Below are 22,513 nucleotides of genomic sequence, written 5' to 3' on the forward strand. Positions count from 1 at the left end.
CTACTTTAACAATGTTGTTCTTTATGTCTATTGGTTGAAGCGACCTCAGTAACGGGATAATTAGCCAATGGAATGTGAATTTTACCAAAAACGTGTATTTAACTCCTGGAATGTGAGAAATGCAATTGGGTGGGTTTTGTCGAGAAAACCTGGCAGCCCTAGCTGGGGGAAGCACTGGGCACGTAGCTGGTCCCAGAGGGCGTGCTGTCATGGAACGTAAAAATTTGATTGGCTGATGATTGTGTCACTAATGCTCATTAATATCAGATTAGTCATCTTTGAACAAAAGGGAAGCACTATCTGTAGTGCTGGCCCTGTTTTTATACAGTCTATGTGCTGGCCGCAGACTTTTTTATGTAGGATATTCCAGTTCAACCTCAATGAAACTAATCATAGGCCATTTTGTGGACATTACACGAATTAAAATTATACCTTAATAATAAAAACAACAACAAAAATAATAATAAAAACATTTATATATATATATATATATATATATATATATATATATATATATATATATATATATATATATATATATACAAAAACATTTTATTTTTTATAGGGCAAGTAGAGAAGGCCCTGCTGGCCCTGGCGGCCCACCACTGCTTCTGATCTCCACACCACCAATCTAACCTGCACCTGCTCTCTTACTGCACTGGTCACAGTACTTTACATACATGCATTTGCACTACTCAGACTGTATATTGTTCAAGCTACTACACTGTACACTGTCTAACATTGTTCTGTAAAAAGCACAGTAAACTTTCTATAAAAGTATTACTGTACTTCAGATATTTTGCATACTGTAGAATACATTAGCAATACTATTGCACACAGCCAACTGTATTAATTACCACTGTTCTTACGTTTCTGCTGTTCTTAATGTACATATAACCCTACATTGCACTCCTATTTATATTCTGTACATACTCTGCTTAATATTGTTCATAGCAACTCCACTGTGCAGACTGTAAATTACAGCTTCACTTACTCTGCACTTATCTGTATATAAAACACTATATTATCGCACTTCTGGTTAGATGCTAACTGCATTTCATTAGCTCTGTACTTGTACACTGCATAATGACAATAAAGTTGAAACTAGTCTTTATCTAATTTAATCTAATCTAATCTAATCTAATAATTTCTGCCATTTTAAATGATCAATCTCTATAAAATAATCAAAATCATTCAGTGAATAATGCACGTATCAGCGCTGCTGTACCTGAACATGTGTGACAGAGCTGAGTGATGTCCAGATGTTGAGTCTGGTTTCTGATGGGATTGTTGAGCACACAGCTGTAGCTGTTTTTATCCTGATATTCCACCTCCAGAGGTAGAGAGAGACTGATGCTGAGATCAGACACACTGATGCTGGACAATAAACTGTTTCCTTTGTACCAGGAGAGAGTCACATGACCCACATTCACCACTGAACACACCAATGAACAATTCTGCTCTGAGGATGAGGAGGATGATGAAGAGCATTGTGAAGAGTTACTGCTGATGACAGGAACAGGAAGACGAGCTGAAAACATGAGAAATAAGTATAGATAAGAAAAAGGTTGAGCTAATCCTTGAAAGGTGAATTCCTGTATAGAACACAATATGGTGATCTAGTATAGTATAGTATGCATACTCCTCTATCTAGTGGTCAAATGCCTCTAGTTTAAAGGGGTCATATGATGCTTTTTTTTAAAGATAATTATTTTGTGTATTTGGTGTAACAGAATATTTTGATGTACTTTAATATCGAAAAAACACTTTATTATGCAGTATTATATGTCCTCTACACCTTGCCTCTCTAAAATGTGTTGTTTAGTTTTCTACGAAGTCCCTCCTTCTTACAAGAGTCATCTGCTCTGATTGGTCAACTGACCCAGTGCATTGTGATTGGCTGAACACTACAAGCACTTATTGGAAATGTAACGCCCCTTTCCATAATCACAAGCTTTATTTTCCAAAATAAATGTATAGACAGTTAATAATGTCCTTAGTTTTACCATCAGTTCAAGCTGAAAGAGGAACAGTGTCGAATGACAGACACAGTGATGAAACTCGTATCTGTCTGCAGAACACAAGCCACGGACGGCATGCAGGCACACAGTATCCTCAGTAGACCTATTAGGTCAATGCTGTGATCGAGTCAATGCTGTTAGGGATAGAGGAGCAGATAATGTTCTTGATATGCCTCTCAAACAGCTTAATAATTAGTGATGTGAGTGCCACAGGTCGATAGTTATTTAGGCACAGGAGCGATGATAGATTTGTTAAAGCATGAATGGACAACTGACTGTGCAAGGGACTCGTTAAAGATGGACGTAAACAAAGAAGCTGATCGGCACGTGATCTTAAAGCTACAGTCGGTAACTTTAGACGCTCTAGCGGTTAATAAACAGAACTGCTTGCGTCTTGCGGAAGAACATCGTAGCCGGAACTACTTCTCTCTGTTTATGTCTATGAAGAATCACAAAGGTACTGGGTTACTCCGCCGCGGTACCCCAGAAGCAATCTAAAATAGTCCGAATATAAACACTTATTATAGGTGCACCCTAGTGATTCAGGACAAGCTAAAAACACGGTTTGGAAAATGGATTCATGGTGTACTCGCTTATTATACACATTTTTCTACATTTTGAACACAAACAAAGTTACGGACCGCAGCTCTGATTGGTTGTTTCTTAACGGGAGCGATGGAGTTTCTGCAAATGGCAATAAGACCACTGGGAGGAGCCAGAGGAGCTTGATTTTTTCACAGATTATCTGTCTCATATTCTACTGTCAGGACATAATGACAGGTTTAACAAATACGTAAAAAATAAATTTTTATAAAAGTTACCTACTGCAGCTTTAATACGTCTTTCCTGATGTTCACGCGTTTCAGAGCTAAACGAACCTCATCCTCCGATACAGTGATTCCGCACACATCACTGATGCAGCTGTTCTTTTCCTCTGTGCACGTCGGCTAACTGATGACTACAAAGTTTGTTTAAAATTGTTCAAAGTTAGCCAGTTAAACTCTATGCGGTCATGTTTTGCGCCCAAACTACCCCAGACAGACATAAATATATGTGACATTATAATATAAAACCAATACTTAAATGTTCGGAATGCTCTTGTTTGGCTTTAGACTACGTAATAACTATGTGAACTAATCCAGATTATCTATTTAAAGATTTAGAGACAGATGCATATGCCATAGAATATAATTTTTAATATATCACATACACATATGATAGGCCTATGTTCATATTTTGCAGTAGTATAATGGCTTGATTTTTTTGGGCAAGCATGATCATTTAGTTAGTTATTAACTTTATTTCCTCGGGAAATTTTGTCTCAGTGTCTTGTTTCAATATGCGGTTCTCACAAAAGACAATACAACATACATTTCACAGCAGTTAATCAAGAAATACTCTGCCTATCGTCAGATATAATTTTCATTACTTTACCAAAACATCTAGTCTGAAAAAATTATTTTTAGCCCAACACAGGGATACCAAGTAATTTACTCGCAGTACTTAATTGAGGTTAACACTTACAATAATTTTCCATTAGTTAATTTTAATTAATTCATGAACTTTTTATTTTAATATTTTTATGATTGAAAATAATAACAATAAAAAACAATTATTGTTAAAATTACCTCTAATAATTATAGGTGCTTTACGGGTGTTTTTTCATTGTTTATGTTAAAAAATGAAACCTCACTGTAAAGTGTTAACAAATTTAAGCATTTTGTGAAATTCCTTGAAGGGATAGTATTATTTAAGGACAGATGACAAACACACTAAACTTTTCATAGTTTATGAAGTGATGACCATCAGTTTGTCATTGAATATCACAGTGTTAGATTTTCATGAACATTATTTGTGTTTATTCTTGTTAGTGTTGTGTTTTTGAGCTGGGGCTCACATTACCCTGCTATCAGTGTTAGAAAGACCACCATTAGTGGAGCTTTACTAATATATATGATACTGTAATAGACAGAACAGACAAACCTGTAATTGTGACTCACCAAAGACAGTAACATTGAATCTGTGTGTGATGACTTTCCCATCGCTGATGATTACTTCATAAAGTCCAGAGTGTGTGTTTGTGATGTTAGTGATGGTCAGAGATCCAGTCTGATGATCCAGCTTCAGTCTGTCTCTGAATCTCCCGTCAGGAACAACAGATGTGTTGAATTTTTCGGCCTCTTTATTAATGTAAGATATAATAGTCCCAGTTTGTCCAAATTTCCATGTTATAAAATAATCTTTCTGGATTTGAGTAAGACCAGAGTCTAGAGTGACTGAATCTCCTTCTGTCACTGACACAGACTTCACTTCTCCTGGATCAGCAAACACACCTGAAGAACACAGACACGTTTCTCATCAATCAAGCTCTAACTCTACGCTGGTAGTTTTAAGATTATTACAAGTTTTGGAGATAATTAAGATCCTCTTAGATGACAAAAGCGATAATTTGAGTGTAGTTGAGCAGATGAATCTGTGTGAGAGGATCTTCAGAAGTGAAATACAGCTTCAGCCGGTCGTGACAGAGCCAGAACCACATCAGCTGATCTGAGTACATTAAACTGATCATCAGCATCTCTGGGGAGGGTTTTACACCAACAAATACTTGTAGAGCATGGTGACAATTGTGTGAAGCATTGCAAAGATATCTCATCATGATCATCATGATCTTATAGTTTGTGTGAACACCGTGACAAACTCAAGTCAAAGTTGCTATTTCAACACAGCCACAGTTTCAACACATGAGATGATTTCTGTTCATCAGAACACTACAGAATGATCTTCTTTCAGACTGAGTTACAATGATCAGTTATTTCAATAGAAAATAACGTAAGAGGCGTTTTACAGTAAACACATATATGGTACATTACCTGGCTAAACTCATACACATCAATACATCCACTTATACTGTATTATCTACATTTGACTTTTAAAAAAAGAAGAAAATAAATCTTTGTTTTAATTGTTTAAATATGATTTATGCCCTTTCCAGATTGAAATTTTCATAGGACATAAACTTTATTTTTTTAAGATATACCTTCAGATGGAAACTGTCAACTGATGCTAAGACGTCAGATATCATTTCAGTAAGGGATAATGTACATCCAGCCGGTTGTTCTCGCAGAATAAACCCTGAAAAGGTGATCAGGACCCCGACACGAAGCAGAAAGTAGAAAGTAATGAAAACAATAGTTGAGCCCGGATGAGCCTGTGTTTACAGGTTATTATCCAGAGATAACGTTCCTCAGAATGAAGAGACTGACCAATCAGAATCAAGTATTCCACAGAGCCGTGTAATAATATACAATGAGATCTGAACCTGATTCACTCAGAGTGAGAGCAGAGTAGCTATGTCTCACAGTGAAATCCTAATTTGATTTGTGTTTCTGATACAACTGAAACTATAAAAATGTTTCAAACTTACCAACCAGATGCCAAAAGCACAAACAGCAAAAAACAAAGGAGTGAAACATTTTCTTCAGCAGCTCAGAAACTGAGAAATGTTGAAAAGTCCTGAAGTGAATCTATAATCACGGAGATGAAAACTACTTCTGTGTTAGTACGTGTCTGATGTGGGTTGTACTCCAATTCAGCTTTTCTTTCTTTTTTTTCTCTCTAAACCACAGTCTCTCATGTTTTCACAGAGCTGTGTGTCTTTGCAATAATCCACTGTGAGAAAAAACAGACGTGTAGAAAAACAAACAATGTCCTGGGTGAAAATTTGTACAAAAATTAGAGACATTTCCTTAAACCCAAAAATATAACACGTATAATATGTAATTAAATATACGGGTAAAAGTCTGTGAAAAATCAATGCGGAAACATCTTTCATATTAATATATATATTTCTATAGACAGATGAAGCATAGGAGTAAATTAATTTCTACATTTAACAGAAGAAAATATACCTATTGAAGCTAATAATAATACTAATGAACTGAAACACAGTTTTGCAAAGAGAGATTTTCTTCCTCTTGAATGTTGTGTTGCAAATACAGGAAATATTTAGTGGAAGTTACAGAACCATTTATGAAAATGTATTTATATGTTTCTAAACCGTATTTCTCTATTGTGTGTATGGCTGTATGACCTAAGTGATGAACTAAGTCCGCACACACCCGGAGCAGTGGGCAGCCATTTATGCTGCGGCGCCCGGGGAGCAGTTGGGAGTTCAGTTCCTTGCTCAAGGTCACCTAAGTCGTGGTATTGAAGGTGGAGAGAGAACTCTACATGCACTGCCCCCACCCACAATTCCTGCTGGCCCGAGACTAGAACTCACAACCCTTCGATTGGGAGTCCGACTCTCTAACCATTAGGCCACAACTTCCCCTAAGTCCACCTCATGGACTACTGATGAGATTGTTAATATATATTGTGGACTTGATTGCACAGACTGCAATCTGAGACCAGAGACTCGTAAATAACAATGATAGCAACCTTTTAGAAACTGTAGCAAAAATTAAGAGGAAATAAGAGGAGAAATGCCTCAAACTACTTAATATCAGATTAATAACACTTCTAGAGCAGTTTTATTCCTTCTCTAATAATCACTTAGTGTTGCGGTTTGATACATGATCAAGTTTACACTGTAATATCGAGCACATTACAACATTAAATAAAGGTGCTATATCAAACGTTTTTTTATTGTCACAGTATTTATTTAGTGTGCTGAAGTACAATATTATTTAATTACACCTTTTTAAACACGTGTCACAAAGCGCTTAAAAAGAACACCCCCAGCAGGCACCGGACGTCAATATAACGTCATGCTGACATTGGATCCCAACGTTGGTCAGACGTTGTAATTTGGTTGAAAATGAAAATCTGGTTGACGTCAGAACCCAACGTCAGACTGACGTCGATTTCTAACGTTGGTCAGACGTTGAATTTTGGATGAAAATGAAAATCTGGTTGACGTCAGAAACCAACGTCAGACTGACGTCGATTTCTAACGTTGGTTAGACGTTGAATTTTGGATGAAAATGAAAATCTGGTTGACGTCAGAACCCAACGTCAGGCTGACGTCGATTTCTAACGTTGGTTAGACGTTGCATTTTGGATGAAAATGAAAATCTGGTTGACGTCAGAACCCAACATCAGGCTGACGTCGATTTCTAACGTTGGTTAGACGTTGCATTTTGGATGAAAATGAAAATCTGGTTGACGTCAGAACCCAACGTCAGGCTGACGTCGATTTCTAACGTTGGTTAGACGTTGCATTTTGGATGAAAATGAAAATCTGGTTGACGTCAGAACCCAACGTCAGGCTGACGTCGATCTCCAACGTTGGTCAGACGTTGAATTTTGGATGAAAATGAAAATCTGGTTGACGTCAGAACCCAACGTCAGGCTGACGTCGATCTCCAACGTTGGTCAGACGTTGCATTTTGGATGAAAATGAAAATCTGGTTGACGTCAGAACCCAACGTCAGGCTGACGTCGATTTCTAACGTTGGTCAGACGTTGCATTTTGGATGAAAATGAAAATATGGTTGACGTCAGAACCCAACGTCAGACTGACGTCGATCTCCAACGTTGGTCAGACGTTGCATTTTGGATGAAAATGAAAATCTGGTTGACGTCAGAACCCAATGTCAGGCTGACGTCGATCTCTAACGTTGGTCAGACGTTGCATTTTGGATGAAAATGAAAATCTGGTTGATGTCAGAACCCAACGTCAGGCTGACGTCGATCTCCAACGTTGGTCAGACGTTGAATTTTGGATGAAAATGAAAATCTGGTTTAGGTCAGAACCCAACGTCAGGCTGACGTCGATCTCTAACGTTGGTCAGACGTTGCATATTGGATGAAAATGAAAATCTTGTTGACGTCCGAACCCAACGTCAGACTGACGTCAGTCTGCTACGTTGGTCAGACGTTGCATTTCGGATGAAAATCTGGTTGACGTCCGAACCCAACGTCAGACTGACGTCAGTCTGCTACGTTGGTCAGACGTTGCATTTCGGATGAAAATCTGGTTGACGTCAGAACCCAACATCAGACTGACGTCAATCTCCAACGTTAGTCAGATATTGCATTTTAGATCAAAATGAAAATCTGGTTGACGTCTGAACCCAACGTCAGACTGACGTCAGTCTGCTACATTGGTCAGACGTTGCATTTCGGATGAAAATCTGGTTGACGTCAGAACCCAACGTCAGACAGACGTCAATCTCCAACGTTAGTCAGATATTGCATTTTGGATCAAAATGAAAATCTGGTTGACGTCTGAACCCAACGTCAGACTGACGTCAGTCTGCTACGTTGGTCAGACGTTGCATTTTGGATGAAAATGAAAATCTTTTTGACGTCAGAATCTAATGTCAGACTGTCTGAAAATGGAATACACAAATGTTTTGTGGTTTTATCAGAAAAATGACTAAGAGATGAACTGGATTATAACAAATATGATTTATTTATTCACATGTTGTATCATTTACATTTAACATGGAACAGAACATTTACAAAATAATTACATTTTAACATCAACATTATTGGAACTGAATAGCTTTGAAAACATTAACATACATTTTATTAACATCTTTCTTTTTTTCCTGCCACCTCCACCCACCCTGTCTGGTGCACAGTAACGTCGCAAGGGCTGTGCAAAGTGTGCAACTTCACTAGGCCTCACACCTCTAGAGGGCCTCGCCTGCATTTTATGTCATTTATATCTCATTTTTATTACTATTTTTTCCACCCATCTTGTCCTTTGGTAGACTAAAATAGTCATAGCGGATAGACAGAACAAGACTCTAAGTATAAGAATGAGTAAAGCTGTTTGTTGATAGGACGACAAAAAGTTATAAAGTTTAACTTTTAAATGGTCTAGAGCCCTGCATTTCACCCTGACTTTTTTTACACTCCAGGCCGGGTTTCGGGCCAATTTCCACATCATAGTTCAGATGCGGGCTGTCCTTAGGCCTGTTTAAGGCTTCTCCTTATTTTTATATTTAAGACATCCATCAATTAGTGATGAAAAAATTGCCGCACTGAGGGAAACAACACGAGACCGTGCTAACATGACTGTCAATAGCGGCTTAACAGTGTTAAGTGTCCCGCAGCATCACAGTGTTCTGCTTTTAAATGCACGCAATAGGCTTAAGCTTGACATAAAGCATCTTCAAAAAATTATTACCATAAATGAGTCATGGGGTAAATAGGAATGAGATTGAATTATTTACTAATAAATAGTTTTCTGAGTTGGTGTAGCAAGGATGATGTTGCTAATCCTGACTCGCCAACTCTTAATTTTACAAGCCTTAAGAGAAAAGTTCATCTTTATGGATTATCTTTATAATGAATGAGTTTTTGTTTCTGATGTGTTGTATTTTGTTAAGTAGTCATTTAAAGTTTTCTATAGATATATTTGTCACGTCCGTGAGTCATGTATTCACTGAGCTTTGGTTCATTTTTGTTAAGTGCTCCTGTTCAAGACGAGACGGTAGAAAGCGCATCATGACTATTTTCTTTTTTTTTATAAAAGCACAACGATTTGTTGATAATGTGATTGCACACAAATAAAAGTAGACAATTTACAGTTACGAATGATGTATTACTCTTACCTTTATGAGCAAAAATTACTGCATATCCACTGAAAAAAATGCAAGTGATTGCACTGGCCAGCACGCTTTTGCTTGCACTCTCCGCACAAACTACTGGATATAGCGCACATTTATCTAGGTTTAATTTTTAAAAATACTTGAACTGTTTTATATATCTATAGATTTTATTTTAGGCAAGTCGTGATGATTTAAGAAGGCTAAACTGATCCATAGGTTCACTGTCTGGCACTGGCCGCTTGGCCATTAAAAAAAAAATCTAGGTCTAGGGATAGGGCTTAAATTTGAGGTCCGTGCAAGGCTCTAGGCTGGTCTGCCTCAGTGGTCGAGATGGCCAATCATATCAAAGAATGTGGGTCTTACTGTCACAACATAACTAGAGTTTGTGGAAAAATGTAAGCAGTAGCCTACGGTATTAGAGAACTGTTTTATGATTGAAATGTTCAGCGACCAAACATAATAGACTATCTAGAGATGCAAACTACTCAACCTTTTATGAAATTTTGCCCTTTTGAATTGAAAAAATGCGATAGGTTAATGATTCATGTAAAACATAAAATAAATGTGACAATAGACATTTGCGTTTTCGACTATTAAACATACGAATAAGAGTGAGAGTGCACATTTTAAAAGAAAATATTATTTTCAAATAGTGCAAATTGATTTTAGATGTAAAATTCAGCTGCAAAAACCTAGTACCGTTTAATTTCACTTTAATAGCAATAAACAGTTTCTTTTCTTTCCCAATAAAGTGAAATACTGAACATAAACATAGGAAGATGAGAAAATATTGGATCGCTCTTTCCATCTGAACTCTTCATATATAACTGTCTACAAGCCTAGAACTAATTTAAGCATTCTTATTAACTTATTATAATTATGATTGTAGATCCTTATGAGCTAGTGTGTGGCCATGATTTGTGCGCAAGCATGTCAGTGAGCAAGGCATCACAATCGAACAGATGCATGTTAAAGTTGAGTTTGTTGCGGTTCTGGCTTTGCTACCGTTCGGACGTTCTAGCCTACTGTTCTGCACTTCGCTTATTATTTCTGTACTTTTCTCAGATTTTTCTACGATTTTTTACTTCAGCAGATCAGCACAGTGCTCAAACAAAATATTTTTGGCACAAACGCTAAAACTAAAAACTTTTTTTGACTGGAATAATACTACAAAAGAAGACTTTGCCTCCCACTGCCAGCAGCTTACATTCTGGAGATGGGAAAACAACTGCCTACATTCAAATGGAAGAGAGAGAAAATGCCTCCTGTTGGATCTACTTGTTGCATGAACTGCTGCAAACTTCTACAAAGAATTGTGATTCTTGAAACAAAGTTACTTGCTGGACTTCCAAAACAGGCGAAACACTCAGCAGACTGTCGTCATGGACCCTCTCAGCATACAGCCGGTGAGTCCCATGAATCTTCTGAATCTCAACAGTTTGTACCAAGTGTAGAGGAACATGCCGAAACGGATCATCACACTAATCGATGGCACAAACAGGGTGCAAGACCCAGAGGAACACAAGACATCAGATTGTCATGAGTTTCTCGTATTGCTGCCGTAGCTTTCTCTACCCCAGATTCAACTATGACAAGGCTTGTAAATACCAGTATTCTACCTCCCACTATACATCTTGAAAACAGATTTGAAAAATTAATGAATGCGGGTGAGGAATCCCCAAATGTGATTAGCAGCTAACACCGTTACTAACAGACAGTGACATTCAGCTCAGAGCGTAGCCGAGCCTAGGACACTGATAGTGGGTGACTCTATTATCAGAAACATCCGTAGCAGGACTACAATAACATGCTGCCTTCCTCAAGCAACGGTCTCCTATGTGAACAAGGAACTTCAGAAAATGAAGCACAAGACTACAAATCTAATTATCAATCCATGTGGGGAAGAATGATACTCTCAAAAAGCAGTCAAACATCCTTAAGAAGGACTTCAGTGAACTCTTTCAAACACTTTGAAGACTCCAAGTTCAGTCGTTCATCAGTGGACCACTCCCAACTGATAACACCATGCAGCCACAAAAAGCACTGCTGATGGACACCATCCCGGAAGAGACCTGCCCTCAGAGCTCCTCACAGACAGACTGTGATGTATCAAAACAGATACAAGACTCAGTACTCAAGGATGACTTTCTTGAAGACAGCCGGGGAAGCCAAGACAACATATCACAGCCACAAGAAACACCAGAGACACAACCCATCTCACCAGACACATTATTCCTCTCTCCAGCATCTCCACTTCTGTGCTTTTCACTGAAAATGGTAGAATTGGTGTATGCTTGGACTAAACTCTCTCACTCATTCGCTGCAAGCCCGCAAATGTCAACAAGAAAACAGCAGGGTCCCAAAACATCAAACCAAAAACAACTGATAGAAGCTCTCAGTGATATGTGTCGGGTCCCTGCTATTATAACCGCAACATTCACAAATGTTTAAAGAACAAGTGGGAACCCAGTGTGCCTGTAGCTTTCTCAATTTCACTTTTATCATGTGACAGAAAGTTTAAGGCCATCTTAAGCCGAAGGCCAAACTCATCTAATATGCATCAAACTAAAACTGATGTAATGACATAAAGCACTGCCATCAAGTTAGCATCTTTAAACATTCGCTCACTAAATCAGTCCTCAATGAAGCAGTCCTTCCTAACTTCACTTCCATGAGTGTTTGCAGGACTGTTAGGAGAGGTGGAGGTGGAGCTGCTTTTTTAAAGATGTCTATCAATGCAAACAAGTGTCATTTGGTCATGACTTGTCTTTTGAATATTTAGGGATTGTGCTAAAAGGTGCTCAACACATTCTTTTTATTATTATTTACAGGCCTCCAAAATACTCTTCAGCATTTGTTGAGGTAACAGAAATGTTATCAATGATTTCCTCAGAGTTTGACTGTTTTGCTAATGCAGGGGATTTTAATTTTCACATAGACAATGCAGAAAACAAAACTACAAAACAAATGATAACAGTTCTAAATACCTTTGACTTGATTCAGCATGTGCATGGACCCACACAAAGGTGGACACACTCTAGATGTAATCATCAGTAGGGCTCTAAACATTTCATTCATTGTTATTAAGGACGTAGTACTATCTGATCACTTCTGTATTTTCTTTGATATATTGATCTCTGCTACCACTTACTCTAGAACTGTCTCTGTCAGAAGGATATGCTTTCAAATGTAGCCGCACTTAATAACCAGAGCCGTAGTTTGCTGACAAGTGGTGCATTATTGCGTTCAAAATCGCAGAAGAATCTCATGCGGTTATGAACGTGATATTGCGTAGCTTGTCAGCGAACTACGGCTCTGTCTATTAAGTGCGGCTCCATTTGAAAGCAGGTTATTGACATCAACCGCTAATCACCGCTAATCACAGAACCAGCTTTACTGACGAGACATGCATGACAATTGCATGCAATTAATAGTGCAGCCCTAGGACTTTTCCAAACTCCCTGAAAACTGCAGTTGTTAAGCCCCTCCTGAAAAAGAGCAATCTTGATAACACCATTTTGAGCAATTATAGACCAATATCTAATCTTACTTTTATAGGCAAAATTATAGAAAAGGTAGTTTTTAATCAGCTGAATAAATACTTAAACATCTGGTTTCAGACCGCATCACAGCACAGAGACAGCACTCATTAAGATAATAAATGATATTAACTTAAATTGTGACTCTGGCAATATATCAGTGCTGGTATTGCTAGATCTCAGTGCTGCGTTTGACACTGTCGATCATAACATACTACTAGAGAGACTGGAAAACTGGGTCGGGCTTTCTGGGATGGTACTCAAATGGTTCAGGTCATACTTAAAAAGGAGCGATCATTATGTGAGTCTAGGAGAGCATAAGTCTAAGTAGACATCCATGATATGTGGAGACCCACAAGGTTCAATTCTTGCACCGCTCTTGTTTAGCCTGTATATGCTTCCTCTAAGTAAAATAATGAGAAAGAACCTAATTGCCTATTACAGCTATGCTGATGATACCCAGATTTACCTAGCCTTATCTCCAAATGAATACAGCCCCACTGACTCCCTCTGCCAATGCATTGATGAAATTAATAGCTGGATGTGCCAGAACTTTCTTCAGTTAAACAAGGAAAAAACTGAAGTCATTGCATTTGGAAACAAAGATGAAGTTTTTAAGGTGAATGCATACTTTGACTCTAGGGGTCTAACAACTAAAAATCAAGACAGGAAATGTGGTGTGATTCTGGAGACAGACCTTAGTTTCAGTAGTCATGTCAAAGCAGTAACTAAATCAGCATACTATCATTTAAAAAACATTGCAAGAATTAGATGTTTTGTTTCCAGCCAAGACTTGGAGAAACTTGTTCATGCTTTATCACCAGCAGGGTGGACTATTGTAATAGGCTCCACACCGGCCTTCCCAAAAAGACCATTAGACAGCTGCAGCTCATCCAGAACGCTGCTGCCAGGATTCTGACTAGAACATCTGAGCATATCACACCAGTCCTCATTAACTTCCAGTTACATTTAAGATTGATTTTAAAGTACTTCTACTTGTCTAGAAGTCACTCAAAGACCTAGGACCAAAATACATTGCTTCCAGAATCAGCCTCCAGAAGAGATCAGATGTGCTAAAACACTAGTCACATTTAAATCTAGACTCAAAACTCATCTGTTTAGCTGTGCATTTATTGAATGAGCACTGTGCGATGTCCGACCTGATTGCACTGTATTTTATGTATTAACTGTAAGATCATTTTCTATTTCTAACTGTTTTAAATTCAAGTCAATTTTTAAATAATTTCCAAAGTTTTAAAATTGCTTGTTTTAGTTTTGTTCTTCATGATTATTTTACTTAATTTTATGTAAAGCACTTTGAATTACCATTTTGTTCGAAATTTGCTATATAAATAAACTTGCCTTGCCTTGCTACAGCAACCTCCCCCACCACACACACACACGCAAAATTGTAGAGGGCCTCGCACATCAACTTTGCACAGGGCCTCTCACCCTCCTTGCGACGGCTCTGCTGGGGCATATTTTAAACAAAAGGCAGTGGCTGCTGCAGTATTTGCCCCGTCTCTTTTGATGTTTTCTGGACACTCTCTGTAAGAAATATTTGAATAAGAAAATGTGTAAGTATAGGATATGATGCACTATAGTAATCACTGAATGTAATCATTAACCACTTTTTTATGCCTTCCACAGAATACATTTAGACCACTTACACTATTGATTTGGTTTCTTAGAAAAAAATAAAAATCTACCCTAGCTTTAAGAGCCATGAATGTAAATTACATGCTATAAGTCATCAAAATATATTTCAGCTTGTGATGCAATTGACAAACACTAAGCAGACAATCTAGCAAAAGAAAACCATGACAACAAAGACACATTGCAGTATTTTTTTGCAGAGTGTCTTAAGGTAAATTAACATTTAATGTCTAATACATTAAATGCAAAAACAATTGTTAGAGTTCTGAACAATAAAGATAGGCTGGCAACAGGAATGACCTGCCAATCAATAAGAAGTGTATATATGGAAGTTTGTGTGATTTCTGTGTGACAGATGAGTACCTACAATACGAGGTTACTGGTTTTCACTAAACCAACTAAAACAGAAACTAAACAACGCTGAATGTCACAATGATATTATGCTAATATTTGTATTATATGTTAATTTTGTTTTACCTGTGACAACAGTGTACAGATTGATCTTGGTGAAAGCAAGCTTCCCCTTCCCCCACTTCATACTGAAACAGGCCATGACCTCATTTTTCATCAACCTGTGGATACAAGAGTAATGCCCAAATAATTAATTATACACGACACATTATGAGGCAGGTGTTATAGTTTCTGTTACGTGTTCATCATATCTAGTATAATGCAGATATCATACAGGTCCTCCAGTTGGTACTAGATTAAAAGTCATAGGCTCACCCAAACTGGCAGGTTTTTATCTTATTGCAAACAACTGATATTGTGCAATTTCAAAATGTAAAACCAACACTATTTCAACAACTTGGCCTGTAAATATTAATTTCATTCATTTTCTCCTTGCTAGCAACTGTAAAGTGCAAAATTATAGGATAACAGAAGAGCACACAAGAAAACCAGAAGAATCAGATTAACTACCTTCAATCTATTAATATTTTAATCTAATTAATGTAATATATTAAAGCAGATTGTTCTAGCGGCTCTTTTATAAATGAACAAAAAAACATACCTTACAACAATATGGCTTCTTCAGAACATGGCAAAGAGATAAATGCAAAACAAAGCAAAAACAAAACAAAAGTTATAACCTCATATAGTATAGCCCCTAAATTCACACTATATTAAATACTATACCTTAGTGATAAACTTGAACCCCAAATATAAAACTAGAGCTTGTAGAAGAAAAGGCTGTTTTTGCTTAAAATAAATAAAAAAGGAGCCTCTTTACATCGTGTGTAGAAATCTGACAGCTAAAGGAGATCCAAAATTTATTAAACACAGCAGAATATTAAGTTACTATAAACACCTGTATAACTAATTCGCATGACACAATTGAAGAAAAAAAAATCGAACAAATTTCATGATGAAAAGCTTAACGTTAAATTATTCGAAACAATAATAATAATAATATAATAATTAAAAACATATGTCTCAAGTTTAAACTTTATTTGAACTGTTTTTCAGCGCTAACAGTTAGATGGCTTTAATGACTCAGGCGTTTTTATTTCAGGGATATAACAGTTAACGTTACCATTTTTTAATTAATTATCTCTACCCATCGGTCTTGCAGCTAAAACACTTCGATGTATTTGATACGTATTACAAGTAATATCATTATATAGGGGGGCATAAACACTTTTACGTTATACATGATCTAATATCCAGATATACTCACCACAGTTTGAGCTGTAAGTGCACCGCAGGCCGCCTGATAAACTGATGCCTGCCGATCCAAAAAAGACCGCCAAGTAGTCGCAAAATGGCGCAATAGCGCGATGTCACCGTGTTGCATTATGTTTGGGCGTGGGATTATGGGGGGGGGGGGGGGGGGGGGTGGCAAAAAAAAAAAAAAAATACAAATAATAATCATAATAATAATAAAAATCCAAATAAAATAAACAATAATATACTTTAAATTAACTTGTATTATTGCTTATTCACAAAATCCATACACAGAAAAAGTTTAAGCATATTCATCATTGATGGATGAGATCACCATTTAAATATGAAATTTGTAATTTTAAATTTTTAACTAGAATGTACTTTAAATATGAAAAATGCAAGTAAGAAGCAGCAATCAATCTGATCAATTATTTTATATATTTAAAAAAAAACATATATAAGAACAGACTAAATTATAGCAAAGGAATTAGACATTTATATTGCATAATTATAAGACTGTACAATAAACAGTAATGCTTGCATTGTCTGCATGCACTCACTTTACTTTCCAACACAAAGATCAACAAGTTTATGTTTTGATAAACAATGTTTCCAGCCCAGAATTAAGTAAGCAATACTGTTTTGATCCTCCTAAATATGTCTTAACATGTTTGAGAGTGTTTGAATTGCATTATATTGCAAACAAGATTGTGTCACGGGCCAGCAAAGAAAGAACAGGGTCTGGGTCCAAATGCAGGGAAGATTAACTTTAACCCTCTGGAGTCTAAGAACAAAAAAGCCAACACGGCAAAAACAAAACCAAGATGCAAAAAAACACGAGAACCAGTAACACTTACAAGACGTTGAGGTGACAAGGTGGGGCGGGGTCAGAAAAGAGACAGGACAAAAGCACATGGCACCAAACAAACACAACACTCACAGAAGACTGTGACAGAAAGACATAAGACTGTGACAGAAAGACAGAAAACTGTGACAGATTGGATATCAATTTATATAAACTGTTATGGTTCATGAATGGTCATGGGTCAAATTAAAGTCATAACACTTTATTTTCATAGTCCCTTTTGAATATTCTATTGACAATATAAGTATTGCACTTACATGTCAACTAACTCTCATTATAGTACTAATAGACTGTCTGCTTAATTTCTAATTCTGATGCTCTCCCAGAATATGTTTGACTGACTACAAGTAACTTTGCAAGTACATCAACTTATTCTAACACTCTAATGAAAGCAGGTACAGTCGTGGCCCAAAATACTGGCACCCTTTGTAAAAGTGACCAAAGAAGGTTGTGAAAATTCATTGTTAATCCTTTTGATATTTTATTTAAAAAAATATTCACAAAAATGTATCCTTTAATCGGATAATAAGAAATGAAAATTTTTTCTCAAATGCTCATTGGACACAATTATTGGCCCCCCTAGAAATTTTTATGAGTAAAATATCTCTGAAGTATATTCCCATTCAAATTCACAATTTTGAGCACTCAAGCTTGATTATAAACATGAAATTATCCAGCTATGGCTATGGCTACCTGTTTCACAGAAATATAAAGAGGAGGGAAAACAAAGCCCAAATTCCCTTAATCATTCATCACAATGAGAAAAACCAAAGAATGTATTTCTGATGTGATAATTGAGATAATTGAGCTTAACAAATTGGTGAAGTGGCTTTAAGAAAAGAGCTAGAGCAGTGAAAATTCCCATTTCCACCATCAGGGCAATAATTAAGAATCTCCAATCAACATAAAATGTTACAAAACTGCTTGGAAGAGGACTTGTCTATATCGTCCTAATGTGTGGTGAGAAGGAGAGTTTGAGTAGCTAAAGACTCGCCAAAGGTCACAGCTGGAGAACTGCAGCAAATAGCAGAGTCTCTGGTTCAGAAAACCTTTTAAAAAAAGTCAAACAGAACCTACATCAACACATGTTGTTTGGGAGGGTTACAAGAAAAATTATCCTAGCTCATTCAAAAACAAACTAAAGCATAATTCAGTTATCAGCCAAGACTGGAACTTTAAATGTGAATGGCTTCTATGATCAGATGAAACCAAAAAAATGATATTTTTTTAGCAGCAAACACTCAAGATGGGTTAGGTGAACACAGAGAGAAAAAAGTAACCCATGTGCACAATGAAATATACTGCTGTATTTGTTTTTTTCTGGGCCTATATTTCTGCTGGAGGCCCTAGACATCTTGTTTAGAAACATGGCATCATGGATTCTATCAAATACCAACAGATAAAAAATCAGTAAGTGACTGTTAGAAATCTTATAATGGTCCATGTTTTGATCTTTCAACCATACAATAATCCAAACACAAACCTCGAAAACAACACAGAAATGGGTCACTGAGCTCAAAACCAAGCTTCTGCTATAGCCATTCCAGTCCTCTGACCTGAACCTTACAGAACATGGGAGGAGTGAACTGAAGAAGCACCAACATGGAGCTGGGAATCTAAAGGGTCTGGAGTGATTCTGGATGAAAGAATGGTCTCTGATCTCTTGTCAGGTGTTCTCTAACCTCATCAGGCATTATAGAAAAAAAAAATAGACCTGTTAATCTGGCAAATGGAGGTTTCAAAAAGTACTGAATAAAAGGGTGCCATTAATTGTGGCCAATGTGTATTAGAAAAAAAAAAAACATTTATTTCATAATGATATTTCCCCCTGTTTTAAATTCTTATTATCCAATGAAAGGATACATTTTTGTGAATTTTTTATATAAAAGTGCAAAACGATTAAAGCAGATGAATTTTCACACCCTTCTTTGATCATATTTACCAAGGGTGCTGATATTTTTGGCCACGACTGTAGGTGCAACAACGCAACAACATAAATTTCAAAATGAACCATAACAATAAAGTGAAACCACTATATTAAATAACAATTAAAAAAATAAAATAAATTGATGTTATAATTTGACGTTGTTTGGATGTTACCATTATGACGCCTTGAAAACACTGGATTATGGTTGCCATACCTGATGACTAAATATCAGTATTTGATGTCAATCTGACGTTGGTTTAAGAGGTTGACTCGACGTTGGATTTTGATTTGCTAATACCACAACCTAAAACTAACTACAGATAAACATCAAATGATGTTTTAATTTGAAGTTGTGTGGACGTTGCCATTATGACGTCTAGAAAACGTTGGATTATGGTTGCCATACCTGACGACTTAATATCAGTATTTGATGTCAATGTGACGTTGGCCTGAGACGTTGGCTCGACATTGGGTTTAGGTTAGTTAATGTCACAACCTAAAAACAAACTAAAGATCAAAGTCATATGGCGTTATAATTTGACGTTGTTTCGACATTAACATTATGACGTCTTGAAGACGTTGGATTTTGGTTGCCATACCTGACGACTAAATATCAGTGTTTGATGTCAATCTGATGTTGGCTTGAGACGCTGTCTTGATGTTGGATTTTGGTTAGTTAATGCCACAAACTAAAACGAACTACAGATCAACATCAAATGATGTTTTAATTTGACGTTGTGTGGACATTACCATTATGACGTCTAGAAGACATTGGATTATGGTTACCATACCTGACGACTAAACATCAGTCTTTGATGTCAATGTGACGCTGGCTTGAGACATTGGCTAGACGTTGGATTTTGGTTAGTTAATGCCACAACCTAAAACTAACTACATATCAACATCAAATTATGTTTTAATTTGACGTTGTGTGGACATTGCCATAATGACGTCTAGAAGAGCTTGGATTTTGGTTGCCATATCTGACGACTAAATATCAGTATTTGATGTCAGTGTGACATTGGCTTGAGACGTTGGCTCGACGTTGGATTTTGGTTAGTTAATGCCACAACCTAAAACTAACTACAGATTAACGTCAAATGATGTTAGAATTTGACGTTGTTTGGACATTAACATTATGACTTTTGGTTGCCATACCTGGCGACTAAATATCAGTATTTGATGTCAATCTGACGTTGGCTTAAGACGTTGGCTCGACGTTGGATTTTGGTTAGTTAATGCCACAACATAAAACTAACTACAGATCAACATCAAATAATGTTTTAATTTGACGTTGTGTGGACGTTGCCATTATGACGTCTAGAAAACGTTGGATTATGTTTGCCATACCTGACGACTAAACATCAGTTTTTGATGTCAGTGTGACATTGGCTTGAGACGTTGGCTCGACGTTGGATTTTGGTTAGTTAATGCCACAACCTAAAACTAACTACAGATTAACGTCAAATGATGTTAGAATTTGACGTTGTTTGGACATTAACATTATGACTTTTGGTTGCCATACCTGGCGACTAAATATCAGTATTTGATGTCAATCTGACGTTGGCTTGAGACGTTGTCTTGACGCTGGATTTTGGTTGGTTAATGCCACAACATAAAACTAACTACAGATCCACATCAAATGATGTTTTAATTTGACGTTGTGTGGACGTTGCCATTATGACGTCTAGGAAACGTTGGATTATGGTTGCCATACCTGACGACTAAACATCAGTTTTTGATGTCAATGTGACGTTGGCTTGAGACGTTGGCACGACGGTGGATTTTGGTTAGTTAATGCCACAACCTAAAATTAACTACAGATCAACGTCAAATCATGTTTTAATTTGACGTTGTTGGGACGTTGTCATAATGACGTCTAGAAAAAATTGGATTATGGTTGCCATACCTGACGACTTAATATCAGTATTTGATGTCAATGTGACGTTGGCCTGAGACGTTGGCTCGATGTTGGGGACGTTGGCCTGATACGTTGGCTCGATGTTAGGTTTAGGTTAGTTAATGTCACAACCTAAAAACGAACTAAAGATCAAAGTCAAATGACGTTATAATTTGACGTTGTTTGGACTTTAACATTATGACTTTTGGTTGCCATACCTGCCGACTTAATATCAGTATTTGATGTCAATGTGACGTTGGCCTGAGACGTTGGCTCAATGTTGGGTTTAGGTTAGTTAATGTCACAACCTAAAAACAAACTAAAGATCAAAGTTTAATGTTGTTTGGACGTTAACATTATGATGTCTTGAAGACGTTGGATTTTGGTTGCCATACCTGACAACTTATTATCAGTTTTTGATGTCAATGTGACGTTGGCTTGAGACATTGGCTAGACGTTGGATTTTGGTTAGTTAATGCCACAACCTAAAACTAACTACAGATCAACATCAAATGATGTTTTAATTGGACGTTGTGTGGACGTTGCCATTATGACGTCTAGAAAACGTTGGATTATGGTTGCCATACCTGACGACTAAATATCAGTATTTGATGTCAATGTGACGTTGGCCTGAGACGTTGGCTTGACGTTGGGTTTAGGTTAGTTAATATCACAACACAACCTAAAAACAAACTAAAGATCAAAGTCAAACGATGTTTTAATTTTACGTTGTTTGGACGTTGCCATTATGATGCTTTGTAGAAGTTGGATTTTGGTTGCCATACCTGACGACTAAATATCAGTATTTGATGTCAATCTGACGTTGGCTTGAGACATTGTCTTGATGTTGGATTTTGGTTAGTTAATGCCACAACCTAAAACTAACTACAGATCAACGTCAAATGATTTTTTAATTTGACGTTGTTTGGACGTTGCCATTATGACGTCTAGAAAACGTTGGATTTTGGTTGCCATACATGACGACCTAATATAAGTATTTGATGTCAGTGTGACGTTAGCTTGAGACATTGGCTCGACGTTGCATTTTGGTTAGTTAATGCCACAACCTAAAACTAACTACAGATCCACGTCAAATGATGTTTTAATTTGACGTTGTTTGGACGTTGCCATTATGACTCCTAGAAAACGTTGGATTTTGGTTGCCATACCTGACGTCTAAACATCAGTTTTTGATGTCAATGTGACATTGGCTTGAGATGTTGGCTCGACGGTGGATTTTGGTTAGTTAATGTCACAACCTTAAAACTAACTACAGATCAACGTCAAATTATGTTTTAATTTTACGTTGTTTGGACGTTGCCATTATGACGTCTAGAAAATGTTGGATTTTGGTTGCCATACCTGACGACTTAATATC

At 37.0% G+C, this 22,513-nt stretch overlaps 2 protein-coding genes and 1 long non-coding RNA gene across 6 annotated transcripts in view; all 3 read right to left on the minus strand.

Moving 5' to 3' along the window:
* The window catches only part of LOC127942859 (uncharacterized), a 226,010-nt gene that overhangs the window by 145,749 nt on the left and 57,748 nt on the right, over window positions 1–22,513 (minus strand). The window lies entirely within an intron of this gene.
* The window catches only part of LOC127942875 (natural killer cell receptor 2B4), a 71,913-nt gene that overhangs the window by 4,193 nt on the left and 45,207 nt on the right, over window positions 1–22,513 (minus strand). For 3 of the 4 annotated variants that reach the window (XM_052538884.1, XM_052538883.1, XM_052538885.1), the window contains exon 3: window positions 1,229–1,531. In XM_052538884.1, coding sequence (XP_052394844.1) covers window positions 1,229–1,531 — 303 coding nt within the window. Of the gene's footprint in view, window positions 1–1,228; window positions 1,532–3,753; window positions 3,925–22,513 lie in introns of those variants that run through there. The other variant, XR_008149456.1, reaches the window with a different exon arrangement.
* On the minus strand, window positions 13,040–16,581 carry LOC127942903 (uncharacterized). The gene is made up of 4 exons (XR_008149473.1): window positions 16,457–16,581; window positions 15,791–15,808; window positions 15,256–15,350; window positions 13,040–14,670 (listed from the first exon to the last, which is right to left on the minus strand). It is a non-coding gene; the product is annotated as an uncharacterized LOC127942903 (long non-coding RNA).

The sequence above is a fragment of the Carassius gibelio genome, chromosome A22 (genome assembly GCF_023724105.1).
Source record: "Carassius gibelio isolate Cgi1373 ecotype wild population from Czech Republic chromosome A22, carGib1.2-hapl.c, whole genome shotgun sequence".
Classification (NCBI taxonomy): Eukaryota; Metazoa; Chordata; class Actinopteri; order Cypriniformes; family Cyprinidae; genus Carassius; species Carassius gibelio.